Raw genomic sequence first — 12908 nt, forward strand, 5'->3', positions numbered from 1 at the left:
GTGTTTGTTCTGTGAGGAAAGGATTATTCAGTTCTACTTCAGTGAATTTTTGGCTTATAGTACCAAGATATTAACATAAGACATAACAGCGTTTTGAAAAATGTTTATTAAGGTGTTAAACTGAACTAGCTTAGCTAGTGACAAGCTAAAATTCATTTAAAAAACAAAATAACTGCAACCCCCACTAACACAGTGGTTTTCAACCCTTTTTCATTTGTGGACCCCTAAAAAAATGTTGAATGGAAGTGAGACCCCTTTGGAAATTTCGAATGGAGGTGTGGACCCCTTTGTTGCAAGTGTGGGTATTCGCATACTTTTGACTGATCATAGTCATTTCGCTGACCCCCTAGACATAGCTTGTGGACCCCTAGAAATTCATATACTAAAGGCTGAAAACCACTGTCCTAAAATAATTAACATGGGGGTTTGCAAAATCCCAAGGAAAGAAGTGCAGATGGCTTCTTACCATACTGCTCACAGGCTAGGGTATGTGAAACCATCATTTTCTTTCCTCTTCACTAGCCCTGAGTGGCATCGTGCTGGGTGGTGGACATGCCTGTGGGTGCCCCAGTCAGGGTGTTCCGGGGGTGAAGTGGGTGGGGGCCTTGTAGGGTTCTGGCTCAGGCCGTCTATCTCATCTCTTTTTGCTGCTCAAGCAAAACGTTTGCCTCCCTCTTCCTCAGTTGCACCACATTCTCCTTGCACTCCTGTCCCTGGAGTGCCCGCTGGCTCGATTGCCTGTCAGCTGCATCTGTGCAATTCAATGAACATGTCCTCCCTGGAGCACATCTCTCACTTCCTTATCAATGCCAGCCACACTACAACTGTCAGAGATGTCCCACTCAGGACCACCATGCTCGAGCACACTGATAAAAAAAAAAAAAGCAGGGAGCGGTGTGACGTACTGCAGCAGCCCAAAGGAAAAGATAACTGTAAAAACCTACTATTTTTCTGATAACCTTGCTATGGGCAGCAGAACAGCAGCAGCCTCCCTGGGGTGGTGGCTGGGTCCCTGGCACATCATGGGGAGCCTAGAGGATTTGTTCCCCAGGACCCACATAAGTGTGTTCCCAGTGGACACGATGGTAGTGCCCAGGTGGGAAACTTCAGAACCAATGCAGGGTGCAATAGGATTAGATTTGGAGGCTGCTTTCATCTTCCCACTAACACAATTGGTAATTTGTGGACTTTAGAAGTATAAGAGGATTCGCCTCCCTGAGGGATCCTGCCTGAAATAAGTGGCAAGCTAATTTAGAGGTGGTTTGCAGGATTAATAGGATTCCTCCCTGATCATACTTCAAAATGCAGGAAGGGGCAGGCTTCCAGTTCCTTTGATTTTGGCTTGTATAGTTCAAACCCAAATCCAGATTGGTTGGCATGAGGCACCATGGGATTGCTGATGGATGACTGTTATAGCTCACAACAAGGACAGTCAGTGCATGTCTTCTGCCTGCTGCCATATATTCACAAAGGGCCCATGTTGCTTGGGGAGAGCCTTTACTCAGCTGACAGGAACCTAGGGTTTTGTTGCCCTTAAGGCACTTTATATGCAGTTGCACACAAACTTCTGTCAGCAAACCCTTTTTGTGTGGACATGCCTGAGTTCTTCTGAACGCAGGTTGTCTGCCTAGATGACATTCAGTCCAACAGTCCAGGTCTATGGCAGACTTCTTGCCAAACTCTGACAAATTTTGCCATTTCCAAACATCCTCCTGAAGTAGTTGTGTTGGTCTGTGGGCTCATGTATTGCATTTGTTGTTACTGGGATCATTGTGTTGGAAAAGAAACTCCCTCCTTTCCATTCATCTGCTGTTTTTGGCTGGTGCCAGAACTTGTGACATTGCACAGTGGTGTAGACAGGGCCTAAATACTGCAGTGATGGAAGTTGTACATGGACCTAGATAGGTGAGTAGCAAATTCCTCATCTCACTATGAAGCCACTGGTAGCAGGATCTTTCCTCTTGCACTCCCAGAGGAGAAGAGAATCTTGCAAAGGTTCAGATCACCATGCAGAAGGCAAAGCAGGTAAGGGTCTTCAAAATGGAAATCTTGTTTTGCCACATACAGCTCCAGCTAGGAGGCAGAAAGAGCCCCAGAAATCCTCCAGTCAGACATAAGCTTATCCACTGAGATGCCAACAGCACTGAGATCATAAAAACTCGTTCCACTTGTATGTGCTATTGCCATTCGGCTTTGTATTGTTAGAAGCTGGGGTGGAAGGGGTGGATTGACCTTGTGGTTTTGGCAGTACCAAACTGTTCATGTCATGTTACTGACCTGCTTTCCTATCGTCTTTCAGCAGTAGCTTTTATGTCCCTCCAATGTATGTATATATGTTTGTGAGCCTGAGAAGTGTGTGTGTGTGATATGGCAGGGAGGAGAGAAGGGGGCAGAATGATGGATCATTGCAGACTGATTGGGTATCAGTGAGATGGGCCCACTGCCATAGGTTAGACAGTTTGGTGAGCTGTGATTGACTTGGAAAGCTTTGCTTGAGGATTGCTATTGCAGCTGATATATATATGTTCATCCCCCAGTCACTGAAGCTATGAACAGTAGGTTTCCTGATGGAATTAAACCGGGGCCTTGATAAAGACAAATAGTCTGCAAAGAACAGTAGGGTATAACTTTAGCAAGAAACACTTTTGCCGATGGGTCAGAGAGTGTTTATCATCATTTAAAATATATGCTTTTCTTTTGTATACATTTTGGAGGGTTTCTTTCTAGCTAGACATGGTACTTGAAAGAGTCATCACTGATAGCTCATGGGTGACTGGCAGTCTAGGGACGTGTTCCTTGCTTTTCTCTTCTTGCAAAGGTGTTGTTTCACAGATGCATTGCAATGGCAGCATTCAGCTCTGTTATGGGTGTTAAATCCCTTTTCTGAACTGCTGCTTTGCTCATGGGGCTGACCAGTCATGTTGAGTTTTGTTGTGCCAGGAATGGTAATAAGAGCTATTTTCCACTTTTGCTGTGCTTTTGAAACAGGCCAGCTTGTCTGATTAGCTGATGTATGTTACAGGTAGAAGATATACCCCTATCAGCCACTGAAATTTGTTTTTTGTGGTCATTAGGGTAGTCCAAAACATGGCCCAGTCAAAGAAATAGAAGAGAGGGAAAGATTTGAAAAAAGTTCCTTCAGGGCAGTGAATAGCAGCATTTTGCAAAGGAAGGGGGTTCTCCTCTGGGCTGAGGTGCTTTGGGTCATTTTATGCTGCTTCACTGCCAGTTGCTGTTTCTGTCCAGTTGGGTTTATCTGGTTGGAAAGCTGTGCAGCACCTCTGGGACTGTGCCTGGGTAAGAGTCGGCTCTTTGGTCTCCCACATTTCATAAACATGGAAATAAAGAGAAGGGCCTGATGGAAGAGAGAAGGAGGCATATGGTGAGCTATGGTTTAACTGCATTTTGGCTGAATAAGATGCCAGGCAAGCCTGGACAATAAGCCCTTCCACGGTGAGCAGCACTTTCATTAGAGACAATTATCCAACTGGTTTGCATCTCCCCGCATGTGGTGCAGGCATGGAGCTGTGGAAATGAAGGGGCGAAGGCCAGAGCTGTTTCAGACTTTGGCTTGAAGTTACCTTGATTATTATGTGAGGTAGAACTGGCTGAATTGCTTGTTTTTATGACAGAAACCAAATGGGGACATTATCAAAAACTGGAAACAAAGGTTTTTTTGTTTTAAAGTTCAGTGGAAGTTGGCTTACTTTTCTGTTCTTAATTTTTGTACAAGGTTTTAGTTGTAAGGGAAGACATTAGAGAGAGGTGCTGCTATTCTCAAGTTGAACGGGAGCAAGAAGTACTGAAAATTGTATGAGAGAGCCTGTTCTCCTGAGGTTTCTAGTCTAGTTTTGCAGAGGCAAAAATTTTGCTGAAATAACCAAACCTTAATATGCTCTGAATCCATTAAATTTGAAGAAAACTGGATGTATGTGACAAGCTGTGGACACTGGCACACAGAAGAGGCATATATCCCTGCTATCAATGCACCATTAGTTTTGAAGAAAGTCTTTTGGAAGTTTTGTGAGCCTTTGTTGGTCATTTGGCTGTTTCAAAGACAACCAGAGCTCCGCTATTTCTATTAGCATGTGCTACAAGGCTTTCCACATCAAGTCTTTCTCTGCACATACTCAGGAGATAACCAGGTGCTTGTGATGCCAGCATGGAAGTCTTGTGATCATTGTAATTGTTTGTCTTCAGGTTGTTTCATCTTTGTTTTAGTATTGCAAGAAGCTCACCTGTTAGTGGGAGGCAGGATAAAAAGTTTGTCGATGCAAGGGTTACCGTATAAGAAGCATCCTCAGTTCCTTGTCTCTGTCTTCCAGGGCTGTTCTAGCATACAAGAATGAGTGAAACAGCACTATCAGGTAGCCATACATTTCTGAAACCCTTTTATTTGCTGAAAATGAGCGTTAAATCTTCTCCATACATTTCACAGTTCAGTTGTTGCTTTTCCAAAATCAAGTTCTCAAGATCTGTCATCTCAGGTGGCCAGGGGCCCAAAGCAGCAGTGGTCCTTTTGTTCAGTGTAAGTGCTTTGATACAGCTGGAATAATATAGGCAGAAAAGTCTAACTTGGAAGGAGAAAAGGAAACCTAAATCTCCTGAAATCTTTTTCTTTTGCAGCTGGGGTGATAGATGGCTCCTTTTTGCTTCTTAAAACAGTGGGGTTTGTGCAGATTCCCATTTGCTGTTTTGCCTCTTGAGCTGAGTTTGAGATTCTGGATCCAAAATGCTTTAAACCTCACTTTTGATGCTAAATTGTATTAATATGTTTGCTGGCTTTTTACACTTATTTAGTGGACCCAGTTTTGCCTTCATTTAAAACCTTCCCAGTTTCACAGCAGACAGTGGGGTTATACACAGTCCCCATCAGAGCACAGTGATGTCACTCGGCTGAGGATCTTGCACTCTGCTAGTAAAGTACTGCACTTGATGCAAGAAGTTGAAGACAAGGCCATGGTGTGTCCTCTTTTATAGAAACATTATCATTTAAAAGGTCACAAAGAGACAGAAACTTCCCTTTAAAGCGATTCTTTACTGTTGGGTCAGAAAAGCACTCATCATGGTCTTCGATATTTTAAAACTGTCTTATGCCAGGGAAGTCCTCTGGAGTGTAAGCATCTTTTTTTAATAGGTAAAAATCCAAACTCCATTAACTATGTTGAGTAGTATTTTTGTCCTGGTTCTAGATCAGACTAATAAATGTTATTCATGTAATTATGCCAGTATTATTCACTATCTCTCCAGTGATTCAAATGGGACCAAAGCTGTGTTGGTCTCTGCACCAGGTAAAAGGGAAAAAAGAAATATCGTTTGCCAGATGGAAGCAAGAAAAAGCAACAAGGACAGAACTGTGATTCCTTGTCTTCTAAGGAAGGTGTTGAAGTAAACTGACCCAAACTGGAGGGATGGGAGATCAGATAGGTCAAAGGGAATGGTAATAAGAGCCTTAACCCTCTAGATCAGAGGTTTCCAAACTTTTTCTTATTGCATCCCTGCTTCTAGAATTACCAGCTGCCCACATGCCACGACAATACATTTTATATTTTAAAATATATGCATATCCCCCAAGATGCATATCCCCAGGGGTACGCATACCATAGTTTGGGACCCCTGCTGTAGGTGAACTGTTCAGATCCCATGCATGTTGACATATAAGCAATGTCTGAATACTGGTAGATAGAAAGGTGGTTAGAAAATTGGCTAGCTCGTCGAACTCAATGGGTAGTTATCAACAGCTTGATGTCTAGTTGGCTGCTGGTATCAAATGGAGTGCCCCAGGGGTGGTTTTTATCAATATCTTCATTACCAATCTGGAAGATGGGATGGAGTGCACCCTCAGCAAGTTTGAAGATGACACTAAGCTGGGGGAGTAGTACATATGCTGAAGGGTAGGGCTAGGATTCAGAGTGTCGTAGACAATTTGGAGGATTGGGCCAAAAGAAATCTCATGAGGTTCAACAAGAACAAGTGCAAAGTCCTGCACTTAGGTTGAAACACTCCCATGCACTGCTGCAGGCTGGGGACCAACTGGCTAAGCAGCAGCTCTGTAGAAAAGGACCTGGGGGTTACAGTGAACTAATAAGCTGGATATGAGCCAGCAGTTGCCCTTGTTGCCAAGCATACAACAGAGTGAGGCAGCCAGCTTTCCACTGTGTTCAGTTGCCTTTAACTCTCCAGACTGGTTAGCTACAAACTCATTTTTGGCTGGGTCAGCTTGGGGATGCCTTGAACACAAATCTAGAGCAAGACTCAAACAAACTTGCCCTTCTGGCTCCTCTGTGAGATACCTGAACTGTCCTGCCGTTACCCATAACTCAGTAGTTACTTGAGAGAGTTGCCATTCAAATCAGTAGCAATAATTCCTCAGTAAGGACAGAGCAATAATGGCATGGAAAGTATAGGGTGTTAATGTTTATTATTTGTTCTGTGGGCATAGCTGTAATCCAGATCATAACCAATATATTTGCAAACTGCTAACTGGTGGGTTACTTCCAGAAACTCCTGGTCAACTCTTAGTAATCAGAAGGTAGTAATCAATGGCTTGATGTCTAGTTGGCAGCCGGTATCAAGTGAAGTGCCCAGGGGTCAGTCCTGGAGCTGGCTTTGGTCAATGTCTTCATTAATGACTTGGAAGATGGCATAGAGTGCACCCTTAGCAAGTTTGCAGATGACACCAAGCTGGAGGGAGTAGTAGATACGCTGGAGCGTAGGGCTAGGATTCAGACTGACTTAGACAAATTGGAGTATTGGGCCAAAAGAAATCTCATGAGGTTCAACAAGGGCAAGTGGAGAGCCCTGCACTTCAGCTAGAACAATCCCATGCACCAGTGCAGGCTGGGGACTGACTGGCCGGGCAGCAGGTCTGTGGAAAAGGACCTGGGGGTCACAGTGGACAATAAGCTGAATATGAGCTAGCAGCGTGCCCTTGTTGCCAAGAAGGCTAATGGCATCTTGGGCTACATTGGTAGGTGTGTTGCAAGCAGGTCAAGGGAAGTTATTATTCCCCTTTATTCAGCATTGGTGAGGCCACATCTGGAGTACTGTGTCCAGTTTTGGGTTCCCCACTGAAGACAGGATGTGGACAAGTTGGAGAGAGTCTAGTGAAGGGCAACAAAAATGGTGAGGGGGCTGGGACACTTGAAAGATTCATCACTGATATGAGGAGAGGCTGAGGACACTGGACTCATTTAGTTTGAAGAAGAGAAGACTGAGGGGGATTTGATAGCAGCCTTTAACTACCTGAAGCGGGGTTTGAAAGAGGGTGGAGCTGGACTGTTCTCAGTGGTGGGAGATGACAGAACAAGGACCACTCGTCTCAAGTTGCAGCAAGGGAATTTTAGGTTGGATATTAGGAAAAACTTTTTCACTAGGAGGGTTGTGAAGCATTTGAATGGGTTACCTAAACAGGCGGTGCAACCTCCATCCTTGGAGGTTTTTAAGGCCTGGCTTGACAAAGCCTTGGCTGGATTGATCTAATTGGGGATGGTGCTGCTTTGATCGGGGGTTGGACTAGATGACCTCCTGAGGTCACTTCCAACCCTCATTTTCTACGATTCTGTGATTCTGTGACAGTTTCTATCTGATGTTTGGTCAGAAGACTGTCAATCCTAGTTGCCTTGCATCGTGCCGTTAAATACCTCAGTGTTCCCATACAGCCAATTTTCCTACCACAGTCTAGCCCAGTGGTTGAGAGCCTGTAGGGCAAATGCTTATCACCTGATGAAAGGGAAAGGTAGAACAGGAGTGGTGAACGCATCAGTGTTCATCACTCCAATCTGCCCCGAGGGAGAGGGAGAGGAGGGCACAGTGCCAGCTTTCCAGAGTTGCTTTGCCCTGGGGCTGGCTTTGCTGTTGGTGGAGCAGCTGGTTGTGGGAGTGGTGTCATGAGTGACATGGAAATGAAACGAAACTGAGAAGTAGAAACTATGAAGAGGATTTACCAATGGTCTGCTTCAGGTGACTCGTTGAAGGCAGTTCCTCTGACTATGGCTTCTCTGCAATATATACCTTCAGTTAATGGTTTATCATCTCCTGTATCGGCTGTTACTCCCTCCCTTCAAAGAGACAACCTGCAAGCTCAGCCCTTGGTTATAACCAAGCCAAAGCCACCACTGTGTTTCTGCAACTGGCAGCTGAACCTACATCATGGGAGCAGAGGGAGAATGCAGGGGTGATCACAGTTGCCAGATGACCTCTCTAAGGGATTTCCCCTGAGCACTTGCACAAAGCCATAGGAAGGAGAGATCCAAAACACAGACTTAGCCTCCTTGAAATAAATGAAGTTTCCTTTTCAAGGCAAACGTTGACCCCATTTAGCAGATGGATGCATGACTAACTTGCTGGTTACCTTTTTAGAACTTCCTTTTGTGGACTAAGACTTTCAGTTGTGAAAGGATTCAGTTGTTAACAAATTAAATTGTTTCTCCCAAGGTGCTAAGTACTTGGTAGCAAAAGAAATAATTAGTTTCTCCTTACTTGAAAGAGAGTGGGGAGGCAAATAGACCTATACAATATTTCTTTGTGAAAGCTCCTGGCTATTTACAAGTAAAACCACTTTTTAATAAGGGGTCAGTAAGAGAAGTAGGAAAGAATGTTTTTCTACTTACGTAGCTCTCCAAACATCTGCTTATCCTTCCCTCCCTCCATTCCTCAATTACAGCGTTAACAGATTCTCGTCACACGTGACCAGTTAGCAATAGAAATGTTTCCACCAGATTTTTAACTCCACGATTATTACAGGTTTTGGGTTGACTCTTACTTGAGGCCAATTCTGTTCTCGTTTTCCACTAATGGAAATCCAGAGTAACTTAACAGAATATAGTGTTGCTATGGCTAAGAGCAGAATGTGACCCTGTCTACATAGGGAGTTGTTTATGTCTTTTGAGGTGATGCCTGGTGGGCACTCCTGTTCTACAGTGATGGATGGTGCACGAACTTAAAGCAACTAGAATCGGAGGCCATGGAAAGGCCTACAGTTTAGACTTTAGTATTTATTTTGACGCCACTTGTCATGACACCACCATTATCAACAGAGTTTAGAAATTCATGTTTACTTAGCAAGAACCACAGGCTTGCATGCAAAACACAAAATGAGGCCCTATCAGCACAATGCAAAATCCACATATTATACCACATATAATTTGATACTCTAATGATACGGTATTTAATCCATGAAAGCACAGGTTTTTGTGAGAGCAGGGTGTCCATATTAGTATTCTATGGTATATCACTGTTTCTTTGGTCTTGTGTCTGGGATGATAGCATAGTGTCTGCATAGGGGTTCGTGAGTTTAACAAGGAGAGGTGCATACTTAGCATTGACCTGATCCTTTTGTACAAGTTGCAGTGCACTGACCTGATCCTTTTGCACAAGTTGCAGTGTACATAATGCTTGCCAAAGCTGTGAAGCCTGCAAGGTCTGTGAGTCAGGTAGCAGAAGCTCGAGTTGGTTGGACGCATGGGAGTTTGCCTAAAGTATGTCTGTCCTGAATCACTACTGGAGGGAGGTGGGACGGGAGAAGAATTGAGTTACTTCAGAGCAAAAGCTCCCTTCTGTCATGTCCTGCTGGGTTTTTAGGTGTGAAGAATGTCAGGAGCAACTGTGGTGTCTGGGAACTTGTAATGTACTGGCTTCATGCATGTTGTCATATCCCACCAGCAGCTGAACCTGGTGACAAAGGAGCCTGATGTTGAGTAACAGCTAACAGAGCTATTCATTTCACTCCAGGATCAGGGATTTGTGTTTTTGGTGATGGAGGTGCTGTGCATATTCCTACACTCTTACATTTCCAGCTCCTCATTATAGCTACTAGTAGCTGTCAGACAGCTAAGCTTTCCACATAACATGGTGTGAAATGATAACAAAAAGGCATTGTTCTGAGGGCCACTGTAGGGCTGTTGGAGTAGTTAGATGGCTTTTCAGCAAACCCTTCCCAGTGAAGTCAATGAAGGAGCAACCATGACTGCAGATCAACTCTAATATCCAGAGAGCAGTCCCTCTGAGGCTTCATCAAGTCACAAGTGAAATGAGCTGGATGGGTCACGGCCTGAACTTTCCTGCCCTGCAAAGCTCTTCATCCCATAGCCCTGAGCTGCATGGCTGAATCATCACCCAGAAGTGTATTCATCCAACCAGTGTCCTGAGGATGTTTTATACAAAACCCATTGAGCAGGGAAATGAGCTAAGGGCACATATTGCCCTTAACTATTCTGCTGAGTCCCCTAAAATGTAGCTCAGGGTTTGGTGTTCAATCCTGGATGTAAACAAAATGGGAAGAGCAACCATGAGCAGAATTCATTCTTGCTTCCCACATTCACAAGGTCCTAATACAAGAGCCCCATGGCCAACCATGGAATGGGCACACCTTGGAAGTACTCTCCTCCCAACCAGTATGGACAGCCCATCACCAGCACAAGAGATGTTCCTCCCAGTCCATTGGAACAGCCCAGCTGGTAGAAAGGAAAAGGGGCTGAATGTGGGGGTGGGTGTGCGGGCTTGCAGGATTCCATGGAGCAGTCTCTATTGCAAATGCCCTGCGGCAGATCTTTGCCCCTAAATGATTCCCTTCATCCAGGTGTTCGCTGGCAGCCAGTTGCAGGGCATCTGAGCTTTGAAATCTTTTATAGATTCTTCTTAATCGTGGATCAGTAGCTAAAAAAAATATTTTTCATTAAACATCTAATGAAGCAAAGCTTTAGGTTGTTTTTTTTTGTATCTATACTGGCTGTTAATAACTGCTAATGCATCTTTTCCTTTGAAACAAGCAGCAGCTAGAGGATTCATTAAAAAAAGTAATTGGCAGGGAAGGAATTAGGTCTGTGAATGCATCTTGTATCCCTAAGAAAACACAACATGATTAAAAGAAAAATTGGGGGTGGGGGGCAGGGAGGAAGGGGCTTAGCATATGGGTGGAAGCAGCTGTTGGGTCTGTGCATAGAGTAACCATGGAAATACCAAGATTTCCTGATTTTTCATGCACTTTACATGACTATGTTCACTGAGAGATGATTGTCCCTGAATGCCCCACACTTGGCCTCTCCTTCCCTTGCTGTCCCCAGCTGACCCAGGCACAGGTTACTCCAGAGTCACCCCTGCCCCACTCCAAATGTGGGCTGTGACTATGTGGGGTGCCAGGTTCAGCAGGGGACTGTGGCGGTGATATGCAGGTGCCTCCTTCCAATGCCTGCTCCAGGATGCCTGTGGGAGATGCTGGTGTGGGGGAAGGCAGGGAGCAGAGGCTGGAAGAGAGAAGCTGCATGCTGCCACTGCTGCCCCTGGCTGAACATGGAGCCCTGTGCAGCTGGTCCTTGCTGTGTGGAGCTGAAGGGGGCAGGAGTGGCTCTGGATCCGACACTGTCCTCGGGTCAGCTGGGGATAACGACAGTGGTGTTGGCAGGGACCAGGTCCCCCACCTGGTGCAGCTGCTCCCTACCTGGCTCTCCGGTATTCTCTGCCAACATGGGGGCTCCTTTCACCCTTTCCCCTACCCCCTCCATGGTCTAAGGGGCAGAGTAGCACACTGTCCTTTAGGAAATCCTGCATCTGTCCATAGGTGAACACGACTGGCAAATGTTGCTAAGGACTGCTGACTGGTGGCATCAGATAGAGCAGGCCTCCTCTCTCCCATCTGTGGGTTGGCTCCTTTTTCCATTTGTTGTTCACATAGCAAACTGGCAGAAAATAAGTCCCAAATCCACAATGCTTCCCCCTATTTTTTCATTGTTTTTTGAAAACATATATAGAGAACAAGTCAGTGTGTGAAGAACGCCCAAGCGTCCCACTTCTGCTATTCAGGGGACATAAACCCCACTGATAGGGGTATCCACATATGTGCAGCTGACCTCAGCAACCTCTCTTTACTTGAAACTGTCAGAAACCAGGTGCATTGTTGCTATGCTGGAGCGGAGTGAGGAGTGTGTGTACATACTTGCATGCTGTTCCTCAGAATATCCTTCCAGCTATGATGTCTTGCCAGTGACCACTGCTGGGGTCTGATCTCTGGGGGTAGATTGAAAGGGCAATGGGTGTGTGTTCAGCTGCATAGAGGTAGTCTTCGAGAGATTCGCTCTATTCTCTTGCTTCCCTTTCTATGCTGGCAAAGGGATCTGCTTCTCCAGATCTTCTCCCGAACCTGTTTCTGTGCCTGAGGTAAACCACGATTCTACGCAATAAATACGAGTGTGCCCTCTGTTTCAGATCACCTGTTAGCGGACTCGTATATCGGACAGGAGGACTCCCCTGAGATGCAGCAGGCAGCTCAGAACAAGCGCAGACTCTCTGTCATCTCTGATGGCAAGTTTGAGAGGAGCTTCTCTGAGGAGCGGGCCGAGAAGATCCCAAGCGAGGGGCCAAAGCCACGTGTGTACACAATCTCCGGCGAGAGGCCGATGCTGTCGGACCATGAGAATGATAGCATGGAACTGGTGGTGATGAAGGGCACCGGGCAAGAGGAGTGTCACCATGGCCAGCCCCTGCAGAGTGCTTGCAGCTCTCACAACATCAGCAGGCATTGCAAAGGTTGGGCAGGAAGTCGGCAGGGCTCCAAGGAATGCCCCAGCTGTGCTCGGTTGGCAGCCTCCTCCCAGCACTCCTTTGACCTGGAGCAACATCAGTCCAACGAGACAGGGTGGCGTAGGAAAAAGCTGGAGAGGATGTATAGTGTTGATCGTGTGTCTGGTAAGTGAGCAAGGGTACTTTGTGTTCAAAGGGCGCTAAAGTTCCTACTGGCAGGGGCCACTAATGGACAACACCTGTCTCCTGGCTTGAGAAATGAATCCGCAGGGAATAGGCCCTTGTCTGGAGGACTTGGTATTTCCCAGGAAGTGCCTCGCTAGTCTGTGGTACCTGCATTCTGTTGAAAGATAGTAGGCAGAGATCAGGCTTAGAATAAGTCGGGAGTCTGT

The 12908-nt window shown here is 45.7% G+C and overlaps 1 protein-coding gene across 4 annotated transcripts in view; it reads left to right on the top strand.

Annotated features, from left to right (window-relative positions):
• NSMF (NMDA receptor synaptonuclear signaling and neuronal migration factor) overlaps positions 1–12908 on the top strand; it is a 64658-nt gene that overhangs the window by 20026 nt on the left and 31724 nt on the right. For all 4 annotated transcript variants that reach the window (XM_019510412.1, XM_019510413.1, XM_019510414.1 and 1 more), the window contains one exon: positions 12202–12681. In XM_019510412.1, coding sequence (XP_019365957.1) covers positions 12202–12681 — 480 coding nt within the window. The remainder of the gene's footprint in view (positions 1–12201; positions 12682–12908) is intronic.

The sequence above is a fragment of the Gavialis gangeticus genome, unplaced genomic scaffold (assembly GCF_001723915.1).
Source record: "Gavialis gangeticus isolate Ggan-Ray unplaced genomic scaffold, GavGan_comp1, whole genome shotgun sequence".
Classification (NCBI taxonomy): domain Eukaryota; kingdom Metazoa; phylum Chordata; order Crocodylia; family Gavialidae; genus Gavialis; species Gavialis gangeticus.